The sequence below is a fragment of the Eschrichtius robustus genome, chromosome 1, assembly GCF_028021215.1.
Source record: "Eschrichtius robustus isolate mEscRob2 chromosome 1, mEscRob2.pri, whole genome shotgun sequence".
NCBI classification, from domain to species: domain Eukaryota; kingdom Metazoa; phylum Chordata; class Mammalia; order Artiodactyla; family Eschrichtiidae; genus Eschrichtius; species Eschrichtius robustus.
This window is the reverse complement of record NC_090824.1, coordinates 25,498,642-25,523,883: the sequence shown is the minus strand read 5'-3', so window position 1 is coordinate 25,523,883 and position 25,242 is coordinate 25,498,642. Positions and strand designations below refer to the sequence as shown.

Sequence of the window (25,242 nt, the reverse complement as noted above, 5' to 3'; positions counted from 1 at the left end):
TCCTAGTGGTTCTGCTTCTCTAAATGAACCCTCATACGCTAGTTAGGTCACCACTGTTTATGTGAAGATCAGCCAATAACTTCAGCACAATTTAGCGAATTAAACTCCTGTTTCTTCAATAGCAAGAGGGTTGATCCGGAAAGGAACCAAATATGAGGTTACCTGGAATTGCAAAGGCCATTGCAAAGTAGAGGAGCAAAAGATGGAATCTGACCCCCTTAGAGCAGGCTTTCTCTGCATTGGCACTACTGACATTTGGGGCCGGATAATTCTTTGTTGCAGGGAGCTGCCTGTGCATTGTAGGATCTTTAGTAGCATCCCTGGCCTCTATCCACTAGATGCCAGGAGCTCCATCCAGTTGTGGCAACAAAAGGTGTCTCCAGGGCTTCCCTAGTGGCGCAGTGGTTAAGAATCCGCCTGCCAATGCAGGGGACATGGGTTCGAGCCCTGGTCCGGAAGATCCCACATGCTGCGGAGCAACTAAGCCCGTGCACCACAACTACTGAGCCTGCGCTCTAGAGCCCACAAGCCACAACTACTGAAGCCCGCGCGCCTAGAGCCCATGCTCCGCAACAAAGACAAGCCACTGCAATGAGAAGCCCGTGCACCGCAACAAAGAGTAACCCCTGCTCGCCGCAACTAGAGAAAGCCCGCGCACAGCAACGAAGACCCAACGCTGCCAATAAATAAATAAATAGATAGATAAATAGATAAATAAATAATAAATTCTTAAAAAAAAAAGTGTGTCCAGCTATTGACACATCTCCTGGGGAGCAAAATTGCCCCCAGATGAGAACCACATTGCCTTAAAGCCTGCTGTGTGCCTCTGTACGAGCGTCTTCTCTTCCCCCTACCACTTCAGGGTAGGGCACCACTTCAGTGTGTGCCCCCACGCCACACAGCCACGAGAGCACAGAATCCTACAAGCTCTGAGAGAATCGTGACCCCCCCTCACAGATTAAGATGAGTCCAGAGAGAAGGGGACTCGCCCAGCACCACACAGCTTGTCGGTGGTAGAGCTGGGACGAGAGGCCAGGTCTTTAGCCAGGGGGCAGCGCTCCCTCTGTTAACCACACAGCCCTGCTTTGCCGTAAGCACTGTTACTCCATAACCTGAAGTGTTGACAGGTTGCTAAATGCAGTCACCAAGGCAGATTTGTAGTGGTCCCAAGAGGCGGGGCAAATGCTTCACTGTGCTGTACAAAATAACTGGGAGGGAAAAAGAAGGTACCAAGGAAGAAGCAGCTTTATTAGGAGTCTAGGCATGTCTGGGAAACCCAGTTCAGTCACAGAGAAGAAAGGCTAATATTGGTACAGGAATGCAGGAAACTGGCATTACAGAATATCCTCTCGAAAATCAACCATGAAACTAAAACCTCCATCTTAATAGCCTAACAGAAAAGCTGCTGAGTTTAGCCCTGGTGCAACTTGTGGAAGGTCCTAGTGAAATAATGAGATTTGTACAGAAAAGGAGAGCTTGTTCCAGCAATGCTGAATCTGAGCTCCACATAAGGTTAGGGGTCTGGGTGGGAGGGAAAGGTAAGGGGGATGCTCTCATCTCTCACACAGGGCCACCTCAGGGTGCAGGTGAGAGAGGAACCACAGTTTTTGTACAAAGGGAAGACCATGGCAGCAGAGGGACGCTGGCAATCTCCGTCACGAGGCGGAGGACTGTACAGTGTGAGGGCGCCTCCAACAGGTCCTGGCAACACTGGCAGCCCTTCCTGAGGCCCCTTGGGAGAGAGCCCTTCTGGTTCTGTCCTGACCTCCTTCAGAGCAAAACTGCCAATGTCCAGCACCAAGTCCAGGGTCATAATTAGCTGAGGGGAATGGAGTGGCCACCCTATGACACCTGTACCTCTCAGTCTAGGAGACTTCCTTTCTGGAGCAGTCACTTTCCGCAGACCAAGAGAGATCTTGCCCAATATGGGCCCAATCTAGAAATTATTCCCACCTTCACAAGAGCACCAGATGGAGAGAGTCTCTCATGAGGCAAAGCTTTAGATCTTGCCCTTCAGATGATGGCCCCTGGACAAAAGATCGGTCTGAAGCTGTCGGTGCCCAGGTGCTAGTCTCTGTCCCACGGGTAGCAGGCACTGCCTGTTGATGATGGGCCCAAGCGATGTGATGCTTAACTCTCCCAAGAAGAGCGCTCTCTACTTTCACAGGCAGGAAAGTAAGAAATGAGGCAGGTTTCAAGGGAGCTGATGCCACTTAATTCTTCCATCGAATTTGCTGTGAAAAAAACAAACAATGATCAGTTTTTCACTGATCCTTACAGATAGGCAGAGGGAATTCAATAAAACAAGGCCCACAGCTAGGTAATGTAAGGAAAAGAAGGATGGAGGGGGGAGGTTGAGAAAAAAAATTTTTTTAATGTGGGGGGGAGTTCATTTATTTAGAGAGGGATTAAATACCTATTCTGTATCTTACAAGCCTGATTCAGGGCATTTATTCTGGTTCTGCCCGCCTGAGGACAAAGATTCACTAGCTTTAGCTTGTGGAAGGTTCCAAAATATCTAACAGGGACCTAAGCTCCACGTTAACAATAAGCTCAGCAATTTTATGCTATGAGAGATGAGTCAGCTGTGTTCCCCAAATAGCTAAAATCTATTTCACCCACTTCTTTCTTCCAACAGGTAAGTCACATCCAGCCCCAGGAAACTATACGGTTTGCATATTCTGAATCTGTAACGTTTGTTTCTAGACTCCCAGTAGTTAGTCCTTCCTACCTGCTAGGTTTAACAATGATCAGAGGACTACAATTGTCAGCCAAGGTCCCCACATCACCCTTATGTCATCCCACATCTCAGGAGTGATTTCTGCTGTTCTAACCAGTGCTTTTGCCCCGTAGGCCCATAGGAGACCCTTATCAAGAGATCCACAGGCTTGGCTGACAGCAATCCCATCCAGGCCGTGGGAATATAAACTCAGTGCTACTCTATGAACTGTCTGCTGACACTGCTGGAGGGGTAAGCTGCAGCTGCTCACCGAGCTGTTGAGAATGGCATCAATCTTCTCCTCCTCAGCAGATCCTTTATCCACCTTGCTCCTGTACGCAAGCAACTGCTGACGATCCTTCAGGTCCCGGCAAGTCTATCACCAACACAGACAACAATAAAAACCACCAATCAGCCTTCTCCAGAAGGGCCTTTTTCCTTTTGTCACTCCCGTTTTGAGCTAAGGTTCAAGGAGAATCCAGGAAGCTAGAGTGGGATGACAGTGGGGTCAAGCACCCACTGAACTTCATGCTGAAGAGAAGTCTACAGAGGTTACATGGCTTGATTCAGTTCTATGAATTCTCCGAGTGCAACGAATTTATAAAAGCAGAGAGAAACCAGTCAGAGGGCTGGGAAAATCATACAGGAGTGCCGGTCTCCAAACTAACTCTTGCCAGACCACTTTATCCACTGAGTTGAAACTGAGAGACGAACCTCAGGATCTAGGACTTATGACTATAATCTCCCACTTTCCACTGAGGTCTAACTCAGGGTTTTCATTTCTTATGGACTCACATCAATGACGACATCATGACACTTGAACTTGGTGGCTAAGTTCAACTTTGTGTCCACATCTTCCACCAGATTGACATACTCCTGTAATATCTGTGAAAAGAAGTACTTCTGATTAATGATTTCCAGATGTACTAAACCCAGAGCTCTGAAAGGTAGAAAAAAAATCCTGAAGAAGGAAAAGAGTCAGTATCTGCTGTCTACAATTCCCACCATCAACCACAGGACTAGTTTTGCAGAAGGAAATGAGGTGGACTCCCTGCAGTACCTCCATGCTCCCCCAGGAAAGAAGGGCAGGGCCCATTCCTCCTTATCCCGGAGCTAGATACCCATGCCAGCAACACGTGTGCCCTAGATCTGACCCCGTGCTGTGCCCCCTTGCTCCTTGATGTCCTTTCTCATTAAGCTCTCTTTTTGCATCATTTGAATAGTATGTCAGTACTCCACCCGGGCTAAACACAGTAGATGCTCCTCAGAGAGGGGAGACTGGGATTACTTCTTAAGGGCAGAGGAGAACTTCCTTCCCTGGCCTTTTCTATGTCAAGGTGCAGTACAGCCATTATGCTGCCTTTAAGATAAGACCAGAGCAGGTCAAGTCTCCCATCGCTGAGCACTAGAGGCTGAAAGTTAGGTTTCCTAGAAGATCCTGTACCCTCCTCCTGTACCCTCTAAGAGCCATTACCTGGACAGGGGCACTGTTCTTGTGTAAAATTTCCACAACCCGATGGAAGCCAATGGGTGCTCTCTTCTTGGTATAGCCCAGCCAGTTCTGAAAAAGGAAGATGGGGCAGCCGTGGGTAGGCCAGACATCTGAGCTAATCTCCCTACGTTTTATGGTCAGACTAGAATAACATGGTGATGAGGAGTGGATGAATGGGAGGTGGGGGAGAGAGAAATGAAAAGAGATGAGAGTTTCAAAAAAGTCAAGGAACTCTCAGGAGGGTGGAAAAGAGTCAGAGGTATGAAATAAGCCCTTAGATCTATAGGCACGAATGCAGAAAAATGTCTGTGAAATATGGCTAAATAAAATAAGCAATTTACTTAACAATCCTTGTACCATGAACTTATCTGGGTAGACTAATCCTACCCTTTACATCTTTATATTCATATAAATGTTTACTTGTCAGTTCATGAGGAAAGGTCTGGAAAGCCACCCGTCAAACTTTTCACAGTGCTTGCCTTGAGGAAGGGACTGAGAAAGGAACAGGTGGACAATGGAAGAGGAACTTCACGCTTTACCCTCTACACTGTCATATCGTGTTTGATTTTGACACAGGCATATATTGCTTTGGTAGTTAATGTAGTCAATTAAATAACTAACAAAGGGGGAGAACAAAAAATTGTCAAACCCATAATGGAAAAATGGATACTTATTCATAAACTAATAGAGACATGACAACCAAATGTAATGCAAGATCCTTGACTGGATCCTGACAGCAAACAAAAAGAAAAACAAACAAAAAACAGCTCTAAAGAGCTAATTTATGTGTATGATAATATTCTTATATTAATGTTAAATTTCTTGAGACTGATAATATTGTGGTTACAAATGAGATAAATGCCTAAGTAATTAAAGGAAAAGTATCATGATATTTGCAACTTACTTTCAAATGTTTCAGCAAACGAAAAAAGCATATGGCAAAAATTTTAACAAATTAGTGGGACTTCCCTGGTGGCACAGTGGTTAAGAATCCGCCTGCCAATGCAGGAGACACAGGTTTGAGCCCTGGCCTGGGAGGATCCTACATGCCGCGGAGCAACTGGGCCCGTGAGCCACAACTACTGAGCCTGTGCTCTAGAGCCCGTGAGCCACAACTACTGAGCCCGCGTGCTGCAACTGCTGAAGCCCGTGCTCTGCAAGCCCCCACTTGCCGCAACTAGAGAAAGCCCGCGCACAGCAACGAAGACCCAATGCAGCCAATAACTTAATAAATTTATTAAAAAAAAACACAAATTAGTGAAGCAGGTGAAGACTGTTAACTATTCTTTCAGCTTTTGTTTAGGTTTGAAACTTTGGAAAATAAAAATCTGAAGTAAAAATGTCTGCCAGTAACTAGAACTTGAGACTCCCAGGAGGCATGGGATGACAAGATGGTATCGCCAAGGCATCAGCGGCATGGAACAGTCCCAGGGCACCCACCTTTGTGGTAAAGAGGGCATCGACATCATGCCAGGCCCGAAGCTTGGCGCGAGCAGCCAGGGCTGTCAGCACATACTGTTTGTCTGGGATCTAGAAAGCAGAGGCCAGGGGAAATTAAGGAGAAGTAGAAATGCATCAGGGGAGGTGCTTGAGAATTCTGGAAAGATAGGCAAAAATATTCCCTGGTGTTGATTCTGCCTCTTAAAATCCACAAATCTCTCAGGTTTCCAAGCCCCAGCACTGCTGCTGGCCATTCGGTTAAAGCCTTCCCTCACTTCCCACAAACTTACTCCATCTTCCCCTTAACCTTGGACGTTAAGGGACTTACTACTGTGCAGGGATAGAAAGCAACATCCACTCCATGTAGTTACTCTGATACTACTTTTACCAAACACTGACTAATTTATATCTACCTTAAATGTCTTCTTCAGGTTGACCGGACTGCTGAATGTGCCCTAGGATGAAAGTGAAGAAGGAATTTTAGTGGTATTTCTCAAATACTACCCATCTCCCCTTTTCTTTTCCACTACATAGACAGTCTACATTTCACTCTGTAACCATTTAAACCCGGAAATTAATTTAAGAGAAAAGCTCCATCAGGTCTAATTGGATATCACCACAACCCAGCTTAAGAGGACTGGATTAATAGGTATGGTGTATTTCCCAACTTTATGCTAATCCTATGATCATTACGATCATGCCCACCTACGGTCATTAAATTTACACCTCTTCAAAAAAATTTTTTAAAGTACCCACAAGTAGCTACCCCCCGCTGCTCTTCCCTATACTGTGCGAATCCATTTGAAACTATGGACCTTTGCACAGAGACTGCTATGGGAGCAGCACTGCTGCATGCCAGCTCACTGGAAGCCATGCAAACCCTTACAGACCTCTTTTCTCCTCTTGGTTCACCCCTGCTGAGAGCCGGGAAGGCTTCCCAGATGGATTGCCGAGAATTATGCGCACCCATTGTAAATAGGATACGCTGAAGTACTGGCTTTGAAATATGCTCGTCTTGTGCAGTGAGAATGTGTGGGGCCTTTCTTTCACGTTCTGCCCGTACCTCAGCCTCTGTGTAGTGGTAGAAGCAGGAGTAGAAAAGCGTCGTCACTAACGGCATGTTGAGGATAGAAGCTTTGCGGGGGTGCTTCCGGAAGATTTCAGTCTGTCCTGCTGATTCTAGATGTCGATCATTTGCCTGTGGTGGCGTGAGCCAAGTGAAAAAAAGAACAATGTCCATGGAGTAGAGGCAGGAGAGAAGCCTTTAATATTACAGCAGTTGTGCTTCCTACCCTAGGAAAGAGGCAAAGAAGAGAAAAAGAAAGAAATTGCCTAGGATAGCCCAGAGGAGCTTAAAATCCAGAAAATGATGACAGGTCCAAGTTGGATGGAGGAAGACCAGAGAAATAGTGATGAAATGGAGTTCTGGGATGAAGAGGAAATACTTCCAGGTTAACAGCAAGTGAGAAGAAAAAGGATGCCTGAAGACAATGGACAGAAGGCTACCACGTAGAGACAGAGAATGAAAGGCTCTTAGAAAACGTAACAGGAAATGACCTATGTGGGCAGAGCAGAAGTCTCCTAGCTGCTGAATGGCAGTGAGCTTTGGCACTGAAGCAGAAAGCGTAGAGACGAGGAGTCTAACCTCGATAATGATCTGACGTTCCAGGAGCGTGTAATGGTCTTGTATGTGTGCAGAATCTTCTGCTGAAAATGGCAAACTGGGAGAGGGCCAGAAGGTTACTACCTCATTCTCTACTCAAACAGGAAACAAACCCAACTAAACCAAATCACCACTGTAAGCAAAGAAAGCTCATGGGGCTTCATAAATCTGATCTCAGTTCACCTTTAGAGCATCCCTGAAAGGCAGAGAGAGAGAAAGCAGAAAATAGAGGAGACCGTTGGCTGGGATTTTATATTTAAGGTTTTGTCAATTCGAGAGGGAGCCTGAAAGTCCACGAAATATACACAGTCACTGGCGATTCTGCTGAGGAATGAACTGGAATCCCCTCACTGTGGGAGCTGGAATGTTTGATGGACGAGTCACTTAGCTAGTGAGTGAGCCTAGCCAGCTGCCTATCATCCACATCCCCGTGAAGCACATGGTTCCTGTCATTGCTTAATGTCAATGCTTAACTCTCCTTAAGGGGCACTTACATTTGTTAGCAATTTTTTTTTTTTGAGCAGTTTTTATTGGGGTATAGTTGCTTTACAATGTTGTGTTAGTTTCTGCTGTACAGCAAAGTGAATCATGTTAGCCATTTTTTAATGCAGAGTAATAAGGTAAAATCAAGTTACACAGCACAGCGGTATGTTTGTAGATTAGTAAAGATCTCAGAGCTCTACATAATGTCAAGGGTCCCATCTTCAACACTACATTATATTTTTACACATGAAGAAGCTGAGGGACAAATAGTGTCTTGCCTAAAAGCTATATGGTAAGTCAATGAGTAAGGCCAGGAATAGAAGCCAGATTTTAAACTCCCAGTTCCCAGACCTTCCTTCAGAAAGTGCTGCCTTATTCCCCTACTCCACTCACTCCAGGAAGAATTCTGAAATTCAATTACACTCACCCAGATAAGTGTGATCCCCAGCCAATTTTTGGAAGAGATAAAGAAGACAGCAAAAGGTTCCAGTTACTTCACTATTCTAACTTCTCTTTGTTTACGAGAGGCCATACAACATATCAGCTCAGTAGCTGATAAAGTTAAAATTACGGATTGCACTGAGATAAACAAATTTCTAAATGTGAAACCTGGGAATCATGTCACATGAGGAATGACTGAAACAACTGTGACCACTGAACCTCGAGCAAGGTCTACTGGGTAGACTCCACACCTGTCTAGACAGATACAGGAAAGCAAGTTTTAGCTCAATATAAGGAAGCACTTTCCAATAATGAAGGCTGTCTGACAATAAAATAAGCTACTTCCCAGAGAACTGTGTGCCCCATCACTGGAAGAATAATATGAGGGGCTGGTTTTTACAGGGATTTATATTCTGAATGAAAGCTGGACTGAATCAGTAGTTCTTGGACTGTGGAGTTTCAAGGACCAGTAACATTGAAAATAATATATAAGGTAAAATGTTGCCAACTTTTTCTTTTAATACATAAGGTCACACAGAAAAATTATAACCCATTTTTCTACCAAAAAGGGGGTGGAGGAGGAGGGGGAAAAAAAATCCCAGAATAAAAGGCAGTCTTTCAAATTAAATAAATTTAGCTTTAGGAGAAAACTCTCTACATTGTCCTTATTATTCTCAACTTACCACCTATCAGAGAAAACTCTGTGGGGGACTAGTGTTTGGAACCACTGAATGAGATGATCATTAACGATGCTTGTATGATCCACTGTTAGCCTTTCCCTGCAACCATCTATCCATTCTACCCTTTTTTAGTCTCTTCATTGCTCTGTATAAGAGTATTTATAGTTAAAAACATTTCTCCCCCACTTACCCAATGCAGGTCTTAAGAAATTCTTTTCGTTTCTCGGGGTCCTGAATGTTCAAATGCTCTCGATAATGGGTTAGCTACAAAAAAAAGAGAAAGGCTTTGAGCTATTTCTTTTCCTCAGAAGGGAAAGGTAGCTCTGTAAGTAGATTTCCCATGCTTAAAAACTAAATTCTCATTACCAGAGATTCCTCTGTGAATAGATGAGGGGGCAGAGGGTGGGGAGGAGGGCAAAGAATGATTCAAAATTATTATCTCTAACTGCATTATCCAATATGGTAGCCACCAGCCACTAGTTTCAAGAAAAAGTTGTTCTTAGGAAATCTTCATATTCTACGGGGATAAACTAAAAGCAGACTATCAGCTTTGCCAATTCCGAAGTTTACAAGGTTGAAAAACTCCAAATTTATATACAACAGCATGCATGATAAATCACCTTCAATTCAGACATAATACAGAATATGAAGAAAATATAAAAGTTTTAGATAAAAATAAGTTATGCAAAACACATTTCACTGATTAATCAAACTTCAAAATAACAAACTTTATAAGAATGCTATTTGAAGAAAATTCCTTATAGTTTTGGACCTACAGAAATTAAAAATGTAAACAAAAAGTTTTTCAAAATGATTACTACAGATTCCCAATCATTTTGAGTAGATTAAGATAAAGGGTTTTTGAGATTTTCCCATGCCTTGAATATTAAGTACAAGTTCCTTTTACAAAATATTACTGAAAAACATTTTCCTGAATTATATTCTGTTGTGCAAAGAAGGTTAAAAATATATTACCACCAATGTGTGGTACAGCAACTAAAAGGACAATCCTGACATTGACGGCACTGAGAAATTCTTACCCCTGAACTATAATGTTCAACTTTTTAAATGGATCACTGAAGTCTGAATAATACAATTACATTTTGGGTAAAATTTCAGATTTATTCTTGTATTCCAGGAGTTTCTTCTCTAATGGTAAAAATCTGCCCAAAATCAATTTTAACACTTAGTCATTGAGCTCTCAGCCAAAACGTGTATTGGGTGCACCACCAGCAGCCTGACCTATCTTCCTTCATGACCTGTATCTGGTTTCTTATCCCTCTTTGCTTTCAGTATTATCTTTAGTATTAGAAGCCAAAACCCCAAAGCTCCAACAAACCAAGAATTGAAAACAACCAGAAATTAAGAGACAAATTCCAAATTGACCAGGCCAGTTTTCATTCAGCTATTAAAAAAAAAAATTATTCATAAGCCTAATCAAAACAGCATATAAAAAGAAACAAAATGGTACATCATTTGGATTGTTTTTAGGCTTCCCAGATGCCTTTCTCCCCTGGATATAATCAATACCAAAGGAAAGAAAATATTCAATCACTTTGGGATCTTGGAGGCTGGGTTTTGGCTTAGACTTCTGTTAAAGAGGCCCCCAACTGAAACAAAGGCCACACTTACCGCAAGCTCTTCTGTTCTATCTAGGAACCTGGGAAGAAGCAGAAGGGAGCAGGGCATTTTTATTTATTGATGTGTGGCAGTATAACCTCACAAAATAGTATGACTGCTCTAAAAGAAACACAATTCAAACTCATTTGCCTCCATACATAAGATAAGCCCTTCTCTTCTTAAACTCTCTACTAATCAGCAACCCCTTGAGAACACATGGTGAATCAGGTATCATCGTTCCCCCATCTACCTAGCTGAGCAAAGAGCAAGGACAAGACACTGCAGGGCACTCATAACTGTAATGTTAACAGATCTGACAGAAAGGCTCAGAGCCTCCACAAAACCTTAGCCCACAGCAGTCTTCTGGTTTTTTTTTAAAAGGTGAAAACATTCTTCTCTGTCAGTACAATCCTGGAAACAGACTGTCTATACTGCCGTCTGTTGTTTTCAGGTACAGCATACAATGTGTTTGGTCTCTCCCCAAAGGTGGTAAGGCCTTGGAGAACAAGGACTTGTCTTCTGATTCCTTCTTACCCTGAATGGACCACTATAATTAACATCACTAATTTGGCATAGAGGTGATACTTAATAAAGCCTTGTTGATTAGGAGGGAAAGAAGGAAGGAACGAAGGAAGGAGGGAGGGAGGAAAGGGCTGGGGGAACAACCTGTCTCGAGGAACATGTCTTCTGCAAATTCCTGGCTAACCATCTGTAATCTTGACCTTGACCAGGTGACCTGCTTTCCCCACCTTAGGCTTCAGGGCAGCTCATCACTGTGCTGAAGCCATGGGGTAAATGAAGTTACCTCGGGCCACATGTCAGCCTAAACAGAGGTTCCAACCCCTTCTCTGATACTGAAGAAAGGACATAAAATAGTCCCTACCAGTTGAAATGAGACAGGGAAGAAACACATGATAGAAGACAGCCGCCCCCAGTAGATACGCCTACCTCTTGCCTCTCTACCTATCGGAATCCTACCTAGTCTCACAGGCCCAACTCAATTCCTAATCACTTCCATGAGGCTCTCCGCAGATATCCTGACTGAAAATTATATTTGCTTCTTCTGCTCTTCCACTGTACTTCTCACTGGCATCACTGGGGACCAAGTAAGAAAAGATACATTTATTCTAGGTCTTTTGTAAGAAAATACTTAATAAATATTAATACTACAGACTAGGCATTATGCTGAGTGCTTTACACACACGAACTCTTTTCATCTTCATAATGACCTGTGGGGTGGGTATCATCATCTCCATTTTACAGATGTGAAAACTGATGCTTGGAGAGGTTGAGTAACTTGTTCAAGGTCACGCTATGAACTAAGTGGTGGGGACAACAGTCAACACAGGTGCTTGACTCCAGAGCCTGGTTCTTAACCACCTGCTGCACGGCCACTTTATCACAGGCTGTGGTACATTATTAGTTATCCCATCACGTTTCTTTTTTTCTTTCTTTTTTTTTTTGGCCGTGCTGCGCGGCTTGCAGGATCTTAGTTCCCTAACCCGGACTGAACCCTGGCCATGGCAGTGAAAGTGCCAAGTCCTAACCACTGGACCACCAAGGAATTCTCCCATCACATCTCAATATCCTGTCTGATAAGCGTTTCCATAAAAGAGGGGCAGTGTCTTCTCTTTCTTTGTATTATCGCCCAGAGTGCTTTGAACAAAGTACTTAACGAACTTTATAGACCAGATGATCAGTTCTTACCTAAAGAGGTCTAAAAGCAGCTTTTGATCCCCTATCTCCTTAAGGAAGTGAATGAGATGTCTCAGGGCAACCTGCCGCACCTCCAGCTCTCGGAAGAGGATCTCTAGCAGGCAGGAAGAAGGAGTTAGACGGGGAAAGATTAAAGCCTATTACTCAATAGGAAATTGTTCTCCCTACTCACACATTCCAAACATGATCTCCTCAAAATCCATAGAAGCTAGGAATGGTTTTCTATGGTGCCCATCCCTATGGCTCAACCCACCAGCAACATACTTCATGGTCCAGGGCAATGCTTAGCCTTTGTGTTAACTTTCAGTTCTCACCAACCTAAACATCAGGCACTGAGCACGGACTTTCACGTCCTCAAACCCACACAGCCATCTGTCTGTCCAATAAATGGAGGGGCTTTGTAGTTACTGTAGTTATCACCCCGAAGGAAGAACAACTGCCCTCAGGGTTGTGAGGTGTATTCAGAAGTCTCAGGCCACCCCAGCTGTCCCTAAAGTAGACATGATGCTGGTAAATTCTGGTATGAAAGCCACAATGCCATTCTCCCTTCAAATGTAGTAGACACCTTACTGACTGAAGATTTCCCTCAAACCATGCTCACCTTTGCTCAATGTCCTCTTCAGGAAGATCAGAACCTAGAGGAAAAAGAGAACCAAGCATGAATTATCCTGTGTAACCTTCCAAACACAAGGCCCTGTCTGAGCACCTGATGTCTAGGAATAAGGCCAGCAACTCATTAGGAATCTCTGCCGGTCTATACAACAGGTTTCTCTATGTGATAGAAGGACAGGTGATGGACATATGGAATGAGCTGTGTCTTGGGAGTCCACATACCTGTGCCCCTACTGGTGAGAGGCACCTCCCTCCTTGTGTGAGAAGCTGCTCTCACATCTCTCCTCCTTCAGATTATTTTTGAGAACACAAAGTGGCCAACCTACTGCTTCTGGGTCATAATCAAGAGTGCCACACACAATGCATATCCTGCCAGCTAAGCCTTAGAACACGTACTTCTGAGAATCTTCCACTTCAAGAGGAAACCCAGGGTCTCTACTTGACATTACCAACAAGGACCTACTGTATAGCACAGAGAACTATACCCAATAGAATCTGAAAAATAATAGCTACATATATAACTGAATCACTTCACTGTACACCCAAAACTAACACAACACTGTAAATCAACTATACTTCAAATAAATAAAGAGATTTTTAAAAAATCTATTCTGATTAGACTTCCAGAAACTAATGAAAACAATACTTAAACAACAAACAAAACCCACAACTCACTGCAGTAATGACGTTTCCATCATGCATGCTTACTGCTTCTTCTAGGAGTTGTAGCTTGTCCTGTAAGGAGCGGAATCTTTCCAGGGAGCAGACCTGGCAGAGTAAGAACAGAATTGGTGTGCAAGGAAGAAGACAATTTCCTATATTCTTTTGTCACTGGATACTGAAGAATGGGCAAGAATAAACTAAAATGTCCCCAAGAAGAGCTTCTTTGTTTTCATACAACAGCCCCCAGCACTCTATGAGCCAAGAGATTCCCATCACACCCTCCCTGGTTCAGCCTTATGCCCTAGAAGATGCTGATGTCCTGATGAACTCTTGCCAAAGTCAACGGGTAGAGAGCTCACTTGTTCTCTTTTCCTCTTTTTCTTTAAATCTGGTTTTTCGGTTTGTTTGGTTGGTTGTTTTTTTTCAAACCCTTGTGTCGAGGGCCGACTTTCAGTAGGTCGCAGCGACGGAGCTGCTCTGCTACGAACGAGACGCCGACCCAGAAGCAGGTCGTCTACGAATAGTTTAGGACCGGGTTCCCCAGGAACGTGTGGTGTGTGATGGGCAAGGCGGCGGCCGCCTTTCCAGCAGCGCCCCATGTCCTAGGACGAAGGGCTCTCTGCGCTGGACCCCGGTCCCGATGTGCCGCAGGGTACGCCACGCCACGCCACTGGGGACAGTGGGGGACCAGCTATCTGAGGCCAACTTGTTCTCTTTTTAATGAGGCATAATTTACATAGCATAAAATCTACCCTATTTAAATGTACAGTTCAGTGAGTTTTGACAATAATTCCATGTAACTACTACCACAATCAAGATACAGAACATTTCCATCACCCCAGAAAGTTCCCTTGTCCACTCTGATGTCAATACCCTTCTCCCATCCCTACCCCCCAACAACCACTGATCTATTTTGTCACTAAAATTTTGCCTTTTCTAGACTTTCAGAAAAACAGAATCATACAATATGTACTCTTTTGTATCTGGCTTTTCACTCAATATAATGTTTCTGAGATGGATCTATATGTTGTGGTATTAGTAGTTTGCTCCTATTTATTGGTGAGTAGTTTTCCATTGTATGGGCATACCACAATTTTTTAATCCATTTACTTACTGATGGATATTTGAGTTATTTCCACTTTAGGGGCTGTAACAAATAAAGTTACTATGAACATCTGTGTACAAGTCTTTGTATGAACATATTTTCATTCCTCCTGGATTGTAAATGTCTAGTAGTGAAACTAAATGTGTTTAATTTTGTAAGAAACTGTCAGACTATTTTCCAAAGTAGTTTTACCATTCTACCTTCCTGCTTGCACTGTATGAGTTCCAGCTGCTCCGCATCCTCCCAATGCATGGTAAGATCAGTATTTTTAAATTTAGCCATTATAGTGGCTGTATAGTGATATCTCAGTTTTAATTCATGTTTTCTTAATAACTGATAATGTTGAGCATCTTTTCAAATGCCTATTGGCCATTCATGTATCTTTTTTGTGATATAACTAGTCAAATCTTGAGTCAATTTTTATTTATTTTTAAAGATTTATTTATTTATTTAATTTATTTTTGGCTGTGTCATGTCTTAGTTGTGGCACACGGAATCTTGGTTGAGGCATGCAGGATCTTTCGTTGCCACATGGGCTCTTCGTTGCAGCACGCGGGCTTCTCTCTAGTTGTGGCATGTGGGTTTTCTCTCTCTAGTTGTGGCGTGCAGGCTCCAGGGTGTGTGGGCTCTGTAGTTGTGGCACACGAGTTCCAGAGTGTGTTGGCTCTGTAGTTTGCAGCACACAGGCTCTCTAGTTGAGGCACACGAGCTCAGTAGTTGTGCCTCGTGGGCTTAGCTGACCCATGGCATGTGGGATCTTAGTTCCCTGACCAGGGATCTAACCTGCGTCCCCTGCATTGTAAGGCAGATTCTTTCCCGCTGGACCACCAGGGAAGTCCCCTTGAGCCAATTTTTAAATTGGATTGTTTGGGACTTCCCTAGTGGCGCAGCAGTGAAGAATCTGCCTGCCAATGCAGAGGACATGGGTTTGATCCCTGGTCCGGGAAGATCTCACATGCTGCGGAACAACTAAGCCCGTGTGCCACAACTACTGAAGCTCATGCACCTAGAGCCTGCATGCTACAACTACTGAAGCCCGCACACCTAGAGCCTGTGCTCCACAACAAGGGAAGCCACAATGAGAAGCCAGCGCACTGCAACTAAGAGTAGCCCACACTTGCCGCAACTAGAGAAAGCCTGCGCACAGCAACAAAGACCCAACGCAGCCAAAAAGATTTTAAAAAGTTAAAAAAAAAATAAATTGGATTGTTTATCTTATTACTGAAGATAATTCATTATTTTTTATATACATATTCTGGATAAAATCCTTTATGACACATGTATTTTGCAAATATTTTCTCCCAGCTATGGTCTTTTTGTGGTTTCTTTCGTTTGTTTGTTTGAATTTATTTTATTTTATTTATTTTTGGCTGTATTGGGTCTTCGTTGCTGCGTGAGGGCTTTCTCTAACTGCATCAAGTGGGGGCTACTCTTCGTGGAGGTGCGCGGGCTTCTCATTGCGGTGGTTTCTCTCGTTGTGGAGCACGGGCTCTAGGCATGCAGGCTTCAGTAGTTGTGGCTTGTGGGCTCTAGAGCGCAGGCTCAGTAGTTATGGTGCACGGGCTTACTTGCTCCATGGCATGTGGGATCTTCCCGGACCAGGGCTTGAACCCATGTCCCCTGCATTGGCAGGCGGACTCTTAACCACTGCGCCACCAGGGAAGCCCGTCTTTTTGTGTTTTTAACAGTGTTTTTAAAGAACAAAAGTTCTTAATTTTGGTGAAGTCCATCTTTTCAATTTTTCCCTTTCCGTTTGATGGTTTTTGTGTGCTTAAGTAATAAGTCTTTGCCTAACCCAAGGTCACAAAGATTTTCACCTATATTTTCTTCTAGTTTTACAGTTTTAGCACTTATTCTACATTTAGGTTTATGATCCATTTTGATCCATTAATTATTATGATGTCAATTCTCCCAAAATTGGTATATAGATTCAATGCAATCCCAATCAAAATCCCAGCAGCTCTTCTGTAGACACTGACAAGCTGATAGTAAAATTTATATGGAAATACAAAGGATCTAGAATAGCTGAAATAATTTTGGAAGAGAAGAATAAAGTTGAATAACTTATATTACCTGATTTCAAGATTTACTACAAAGCTACAATAATCAAGGCCTTGGTAATAGCATAAGGATAGACAAATAAATCAATCAATTAGAAGAGAGTCCAAAAAGAGACCTACATATATATGGTCAATTCACTTTTGACAAAGGCACCAAAGTAATTCAATGTGGAAAGAATAGTCTTTTCAACAAATACTGCTGGAACAAACGGAGAACCACATGGGAAAAAATGAATGTCAATTTTTACCTCACACCATATACAAAAGTTAACTCACAATGGATCAGACCTAAACATAAAAGATTGTTCTCACTCTTAAAGGCACTACTTTTCACTCTCATCCATCACTCTTTTCCCCCTTCCCCATCAAAGCAACACTAAACCCTGGAGAATCAGAAATTTTGCAGCTGACTTGTCATCTTAGTGGATTGATTTTCCTCCTGAAAAGCACTTCATTTAACAAATATAACTGAAGAGAAAGGTCAAGCTGCCCAGCTTCCCAAAAAATCTCACAAGAATTCTCTCCCCAGTGGCCTTACCTTGCCCTTCCGAAGGCGTCGCACTGTGTCACTGGGGCTCCAATCATTGCTGTAATCCTGGAATATTAGCAACGCATGAATCCCAGGAAGTTAAGGGATCAGAATTATAAGTGTGCCCGCTCCTCATCTCAAACTCATAATCTTAGTCCCTAAAGGGAAGATATTTTGTGGAAGGAAATGGATGAAAAAACAAGAACTGGGATGGTCTTGTTCTGAGTTTCTTAAGGAACTAGAACAGAGACAATACAGGCAGGAGGAGTTGGATCATACAGGGAATGGATCAACTAACAAACCCAGGAACGCTATGCCTAAGTGGTTCAGGATTTCAACCCCTAAATGCAGTTTTGGGACTCTAAATAACGGCTTTGCCAACAGAGGGAAAGAGAGAAACATGTTCCTTTTTTGGACCTTATGATATCGTTTCTTCCTTTTGAATCGATTTGCTTTTTTATGTGCTTCATGGGAATATGAGTTCCACCAAGCTTCCAGACCACAGTGATGATCAAAAGTTTCAAAGTACAACCTAAAAAAAGGCAGCATAATGGGTAAGGAAAGTGTGCCAGGACTGAATCAGAAAATAGAGATTCTGAGTCCAAGTTCTACCATTTAACTAGCTGTGAGACTCCAGGCAAGTTCTAATGTTTAGAAATCCAGTTTTCTTACCTATAAAAGGGGTTTAAAATAATACCTGCTCAAAGATTTGAGAAAATCAAGCAAGATGACATACGTCAAGGTATGTCAAACTGTGTAAAGATATAACACAGTGTAAAATATAACTCACCCTATACTCCCCCTTGGGTCTCCCTAGCTCTGGAGCATAGCTCTTGGCAGGTGTGTCCGACAGAGCTGAAAAAGAACAGGCAACTGATTCAGAAGGGCACCATCTCCTGCCACTCCCTTCCTCTACTGCTTCCTTCTCAGGCACATTTTTTTTTTTCATTTGGCCCCCAAGGCAACATTATGGCCCAAAGTAGATCCCATTCCTCCCCCAAAGACAGCATCCCTAGAAGTTACCCTTTGCCCCTGTAACCAGAATGGTCTTGACCTCCTTACTCAGCATCAGAAAATCTTTCTAATAATGATGACAGATTCAGAAGAAATGTCATCATCTAATTATCACTTGTCCCCATGACTCCCCATGTTGTACCCCAGATCAGTAACATCTCCCACAGTAATCAAGAGAAGAGGGTCAATGCCTACCATCAGAGAGGGACTGGAAACTTCCAGGTCTAGTTCTTCCTAAAGGTAAAGTACACATAAGGTCAACAGTTCAAGTCAGAGCCATTCAGACTTGGTTAAGGATGCAGTGCACATAGAACTTTTTTATGCAATATGAGAACTTAAGGCTTAGAAAAGTTTTTATTCAACTTCAGAAATTTGAGGTGCTACAAAAAAAAAAGGCACTGAGGAACAGTTTTAAAAATTGCGGTTAAAATATACATAACATAAACTTTACCATTTTTAAGTACACAGTTCAGTGGTACTGAGTACATCCACACTGTACAATCATCACTACTATCCATCTCCAGAAACTTCTCATCATCCCAAACTGAGACTCTGTACCCATTAAACAATAACTCCCATTCCTCCTCACTCTCATCCCCTGGTAACCACTATTCTACTTCCTATCTCTATGAATCTGACTATTCTAGGTATCTCATAGAAATGGAATCATACAGTATATGTCCTTGTATGTCTGGCTTAATTCATTTAGCATAATGTCCTCAAGGTTCATCCATGTTGTAGCATGTATGAGAATTTTGATCCTTTTTAATGCTGCATAATATTCCACTGCATATACCTGCCATATTTTGCTTATTCATTCTTCAGTCAATGGACATTTGGGTTGTTTCCATATTGTGGCTATGCTGAATAATGGTATTATGAACACTGGTGTATAAATACCTGTTCAAGTCCCTGCTTTGAACTCTTTTTGGTATATACCTAGAAGTGGACTGCTGGATCATATGACTGTTCTATGTTGAATTTTTTGAGGGACTGCCAAACTGTCTTCCACAGTGGCTGTACCATTTTATATTCCCACCAGCAGTGCACAAGGATTCCCAACAGAAACGCACAGGGGTAGGGAGGAATTTTGACCTACGCAAATTTCTTCAGTACCTGTCACAGGGTTAATGTCAGTTTTGTTCATCATGTTCTAGAAACCCAGTCCAACCCCTCTGAATTTCCCTCATTTCTGCCCTTCCTGATCCCCAACTGCCAGCTCCAAAGATTTTTCATCCCTCAATAATCTTTTTCTTACAGAGTAAATGAAAATTATAGCCTCAGTGGTTTTTTTTAAAAAAGAAAAGGACTCCCTGTCCCTTTAACCATCACTCTTTACCTCTAAAAAAGCTGCTCAGGGAGTAGGTAGAAGCAGGCTTGGGTAGTTGTGCATAGGAGGAGAAGCTGTTTCGGTTCTTTAGCTGTTCACGCTCATGGTTTGACCCACTATTACTAGCAGTCTCTTTGATGGACCATGAGATACCTGCAAGATAATAAGATCTAGATCAGTAATTCTCATCCAAAATAATGCCTTGGCATCCAGCATTCCAATAAACTCTAAAAGCTTTTCATCAGAGGCTCTGGTCCCTTGTCAACATGAACTTAAAAAATTGGGGCAGGGAGAAAGGACAGAATCAAATAGACCAATCAACAGAAAAAAGGGGCAAAGGAACTGAATAAATGGATCACAGAAAAGGAAATACAAGTGGCTATTAAACATGCGAAAAGATGCTCAACCTCACTCTTAATAAGAGAATTACACAAAATAAAAGTACACTGAGATACCACTGGCCCCCTATAAGATTGGCAAAGACCCAGAAGTTTGGTAATACCCTGTGTTGCCAAGGCTGTGGTGGAGAAAGGAATACTCGCACTGCTGGTGGGAGTGCAAACTGGTGCAACCCCTGTGGAAGGCAACTTGGCAATATCTAACCAACACAGATGCAAATACTCTCTGCCAGTAATTCCACTCTAGGAATTGATCTTTCGGACCCTCTTATATGGGCAAAATACAAGGTTATTGACAGCAATATAAACAACAAAAGATTGGAAACAATCTAAAGTTCATCAACAGTAGACTGGTTAAATAAATTATGAGAAATCCATACAATGTATACTATGCTGCTATTTTTAAAAAGGAAGAGGCAGAATGAGAAAGCTCTTTATGTACTGATATGGAAAGATTTTCAAGCTATACTGTCAAGTGAAAAGAGCAGGGTATAAAGTATGCTACCACTGGTGTAAAAAAGGGAGTAAAAATATATATTCCTATATGTATTTCCAAATGCAAAAAGAATCTTTAGATGAATACACAGAAAGCAAACAACAGCAGTTGTATTTTGGGTGGCCAGGGCCTGAGAACTGAGTAGATGCATGACAGTGGGGGAGGGAAACTTTTCACTGTGTGCCTTAAATACTTTTTACTTTTTAAATCATGTGACAGTATTTCCTATTTAAAAAAAAAAACCTTTAAAAATACGCTTAAGAGTCAGATGAAGGGACTTCCCTGGTGGCGCAGGGGTTAAGAATCCACCTGCCAATGCAGGCGACACGGGTTCGAGCCCTGGGCCGGGAAGATCCCACATGCCATGGAGCAACTAAGCCCGTGCGCCACAACTACTGAGCCTGTGCTGTAGAGCCCATGAGCCTAGAGCTCCGCAACAAGAAGCCCTGAGCACAGCAATGAGAAGCCTGAGCACCGCCCGCCAGCAGCAATGAAGGCCCAAGGCAGCCTAAATAAATAAATAAATAAATAAATAAATAAATAAACAAATGAAAAATTAAAAAAAAAGTCAGATGGACTCTGCAAAGGTATTAAGTGGTATTATAGAACAGCTAGGCAGTGAGACTTGGTGGCTAAGGAAATCAGTTCTTCCAGCCAGTTATGAGCATTTAACTCAGCAGTTCCCAAATATGACTGCATATCAGAAGCATCTGCAGTGCTTATTATCAATTGAGACCCCACTCTACCTCCCAACCACCCCCAACCCCAAGACCTACGGAAGCAGAGTCTCTGGAGTGAGACATAGAAATCTAATTTTAACAAGCACCCCAAATAAGTCTGAAATAGCCAGCCAAGCATTAGCCCTAGGGTAGCAGGCCTAGATAGCCGTATGGAAACTACTGCTGTATTTCCCCAGTATCTTCTCCTGGGTTAAATTTCCAGATGTATGCTCATCTGAAAATAGTTTAGCCTCATTCCCTTTCCTGACAAGTATTGAGGAGACTTTATTAGTGGTAAGAACCCTGAATAATTAATAAATCCTTCCTAGGGCCTCTTCTACTTACTTCCCACAGGTTCCCCGCTCCAGCTGACTCTCTCCAGGTCATCGTCATCATCATCATCCACGAAGTCTCGAAGGCTATTCACTGCCCGCTTGGATTCCTTTAACTGCAGACAGACATAAGGCAGGGCACTCAGGCAGTCACCACTTCTCACCTCTCTCTCTGACAGCCAAGAAGGCTGAGGAACTGGGACTTGAAGATGGCCAACATTTTCACCCTCTGCAACTGAAAGCCTAGCCTGCTAGACATCTGCCAAGAAAACAATTTGCTTTTTAGCCAACACTGGAGTCCAGTGGCAAAAGGTTAGGAGGAATCAAAGCCGCTTTTGAATTCTAATCACACTCCTGGTATTGACTTGCTTTGTAGTGAGGTTATCCATCTCTCCAAAAATGAATCTGCTCCCCCATTTGTAAAACAGACACAATAAAGACAGACTTCCAATCCAGTTCATCCTTCAAAAATAATAAATTATATCACATGATAAAAGACTTAGGGTTCTTGAAAAAAAAAAACTCAAAGAAATGAATCATCTTAAGAATGTAAAGGAAAAAGGGCAGAGGGTTGGTTTTTACAATCCCCCTCTTTTCTCAGGGTTCTTTTCCATGAAGATTTTTCTAAAGATCTGACTGAAAACACTTCTGAGCCTCATGGAGACAGGTTACTGAGGATGTAAGGGGAAGGGTGCACAGTGGAAGAGAGTGAGACCTTCAGCAATTGTTCATGGAAACCCACCTGTGAGAGCTCATCATCATCGTCATCAAAGGTGAAAGCCTTGAACTTGGAGCTATTCCAATACTCCTCCTCATCACCCTTTGTCCGATTCATCTGGAGTGAGAGGAAGATAGATATATGTCCCTTTCTGGATTCCCCTCAAAAGAGCTCCAAAAGCTTTAAGTTCCTAGACTACAAACTCCCCACAGTAATCAGGGATGTATGAAAGTGTCTGGTAAAGCAAATACTGAACATGCCATATAAAATCAGATCCTTGGGTCTCCAATCAACTCATACTTTTGATCCTCTGATTACCTACAAGTAGTCATTCATTCCTAGAGCAGCTACTTTCTTCATGGCACTCTCTCAGGTGCTGGAAGGAAAATTTAAAGTACAAAAAATAGTCTCTCTCTGAAGGACCCTACAACAGAACTCGGGTATTCAGCATAGGTTATGTATAAAGGTAATAGTACAAAGCAGGCAAGTGTTAAAAGAATGCATCACGAACTTTGCTGAATAGCCAAGATCAATCCAAGCATGAATAAAACAGATAATAACTGCATTCATGTACTCAACATATATCTATTGAGTGCCATCTCTGAGGCACTGTTCTAGGCTCTAGGAATACTACAGTGAATAAAACTGACATATATCTTGCTCTCATGTGTGCTTGTTAAATGCCTGAAGGCAAGCAAGCAATTAAAGGAAGCTAAATTATCCCCCTTGTATCTTCAAATCATGATTAATTTATTAACAAGTATTGGCCAAAATGTGGGAAATGAGGGCATGGCCAAAAAAGTATATAAAGAATCAGTCAAAACATGACAAGTCCCTCTCATAACTACTCTAAAATTAGATTTCACCCCGAAAAAAAAGTTTTGCCTTAGAATTACAGACTAAACTATCAATGCCAACTGGATTAGAGTGAAAACTGATGTAAGCCAAGAACCAGGTACGGAACCTTCCACAGCACCCAAAATAACTCCAAAGGCTACAAAGTGTCAAATTCTCAAGTATCAATTTGCTTTTTCTTTCATCTCAGTAGCACCTTTCTCAACAGAAGGTTAAGAAACACTCATCATGGCAGCCCCATTGAGGCTCCCAAGGGCCCTTAACATACTCTGCTCTCACTGTGTTTTCAGGGGATCTAGGGATGGCAAAGGTAGGATGACAATTTTTTACTATCTGATCCTTTCCCATTGCGGACATCACTAATTGATTTCTACTGAACCCAAATATGGCTTAAAAATCTTTTTGTATATTTAATCCAGGGAGTCAAAAGCAAATAAAAAAGCTAGCAGAAACAATAAAATCATCCCTTATATTGGAACAAGCATAGGCTTTGTAGTCAGGCGACTTGAATTCAAATGTCGCTTCTCCAATTCTGAGCAAACTGGGTAAATATTGTTATTTACTTCTAAGCCTTGGAGAAAGTGATATCCTACCTCACAGGGTTGCACTGAAGAATAGGAGTCAAGAAACAGCTAACAAGGTGCCTAGTAAAATAAATACTAAATGTTAGTTCTTTTTAGTATAGGATATCTTCTGCCATCTTTCTATCTTGGCCATCTGCGAAATTTGGGCGTAACAATAGAAACCTACCTTTTAAGACCGGTGTGAGGCTTAAACCAGTTAAAACAATACATGTAAAGCACACGTGCTGACAGAAAATTAATGTTCAGTATTAATTTTTATTATTAATAAATCGCTATCTTGGAAAAAGCTAGAAGAATATTTCAAAGCACTCCTGAAGCTTAAAAAAATTTTGATACAAAAATTCTGAGTAGCCATCACAAACACTGAAGGTGTGCATACAGCAGGTAAATGCCTCTGGTACAGATGCCAGTTTATAAAGCACTTTGTAATCCTCAGAACAACCCTGTAACGTAGGCCTGGCAGATTCCATTTCACTGATGAGGGAAATGAGACACAAAAGGATTCATTATCAAAGTATTAAGCTAAAGCTAGTTGCTCCTAGCTAATCCAGGTTTTCTGTCTCCTGGGTCATTTCCACTCTGATTTGCATGGTCCTTTTATCACTCTAGGGAAAACGAGGGCAGGTCATTACTACAGTAAATAAATAAATGTAAATATCTACGGATAGGCATAGAATGTGTCTAACAAACCCAAAAATCCACCAGAGGATTTCTGGAATCTTTTTTAACCATGCAACAGCAGTGGACATCTGACACTAATCTGTACTTCTAGCGCCAAGTCAGAACACAGATTTACTTAGTAAGTAAAAAGATAATGATTTAATGGTTCTAGAATTTATAAAGCAACCAGGTACAATTTTAAGAGGGACTGAGAAAGCTGCTTCAACATGATTTAAAATATTTCAAAGGCTTGTCCTTGTCACTTGTTTACTGAGATCCCACCATATAGGGTAGTAGATCCGAGGGAAGAACAGGAACACGACAAAGAAAGGAAAACGATTCAACCAAAAATATCTATAACCAACACCCTCCCGGCCTTAGGACACCCCAGAAACCAGCTACTGAGAAGTTACATTCGGATTCATTTATCATTTTTAGAGCCAGGGTACGAACTGAGACGAGGAAATGTGGGTTAAACTAGGAAGACTCTACGGGCGAACGTCCAGGAAACACGGATCAACCGCAGTGGCCAGAGCCCAGAACCCTGGTACAGTAAATGCTCGTTCAAAATCAGTTGTCCGGGCTCACTCGCGGCCCCAACCCCGAGTGGACAGCGGCTCCCAGCCCACGGGTCGCCGGGACCGGAGTAACAGAGTCAGGCCTGGGGGGTCTAGGGACGCCTCAGAGAACAAGGTGAAAGGATATGGATGCGGAGAGGCTTGACTTGGCCAGATATGTGGCCCAAGGGCTTTGGGACACCCTCACCTCTTCCACACCGAGCCCTCCCTCTCAGGTCAGCGTCAGAGTCCTCAGCCTTTGGACCGGCCTTTCTAGACAGGCTATGCGGCATAGAAAAGAGGCGGAAGGGGATAGTCCCGGGGAGAGGCGGTCGGCTGTGGGGGTGGGGACCGTG

The 25,242-nt window shown here is 42.6% G+C and overlaps 1 protein-coding gene across 3 annotated transcripts; it reads right to left on the bottom strand.

Annotated features, from left to right (window-relative positions):
• Positions 1-1,227: 1,227 nt before the first annotated feature.
• On the bottom strand, positions 1,228-25,192 carry VIPAS39 (VPS33B interacting protein, apical-basolateral polarity regulator, spe-39 homolog). Of its 3 annotated transcripts, XM_068541994.1 has the most exons (21): positions 25,095-25,192; positions 23,679-23,729; positions 22,255-22,347; positions 21,526-21,628; positions 19,577-19,720; positions 18,433-18,471; positions 18,014-18,078; positions 17,233-17,289; positions 13,542-13,634; positions 12,856-12,889; positions 12,246-12,348; positions 10,551-10,578; positions 9,109-9,182; positions 7,297-7,372; positions 6,715-6,849; positions 6,065-6,106; positions 5,652-5,741; positions 4,194-4,280; positions 3,515-3,604; positions 2,991-3,095; positions 1,228-2,234 (listed from the first exon to the last, which is right to left on the bottom strand). In XM_068541994.1, exons 3-21 carry the CDS (start codon positions 22,345-22,347, stop codon positions 2,214-2,216), a joined length of 1,479 nt encoding a protein of 492 aa, XP_068398095.1. In that variant the 5' UTR covers positions 23,679-23,729; positions 25,095-25,192; the 3' UTR covers positions 1,228-2,213. The 3 variants fall into 3 exon arrangements, with proteins under 3 accessions (XP_068398095.1, XP_068398092.1, XP_068398098.1); XM_068541991.1 differs by lacking the exon at positions 23,679-23,729; XM_068541997.1 differs by lacking the exons at positions 5,652-5,741; positions 23,679-23,729.
• Between the last annotated feature and the right edge of the window lie 50 nt (positions 25,193-25,242).

Bases quoted from the DNA above. Each gene is read 5' to 3' on its own strand.
- VIPAS39 (XM_068541994.1), bottom strand. From the start codon at position 22,347: ATGAATCGGACAAAGGGTGATGAGGAGGAGTATTGGAATAGCTCCAAG. The intron at 21,629-22,254 runs GTGGGTTTCCAT...GTCTGTCTGCAG, and splicing joins ATGATGATGAGCTCTCACAG to TTAAAGGAATCCAAGCGGGC. The intron at 13,635-17,232 runs GTAAGGCCACTG...TTACTCTGCCAG, and splicing joins GACGCCTTCGGAAGGGCAAG to GTCTGCTCCCTGGAAAGATT.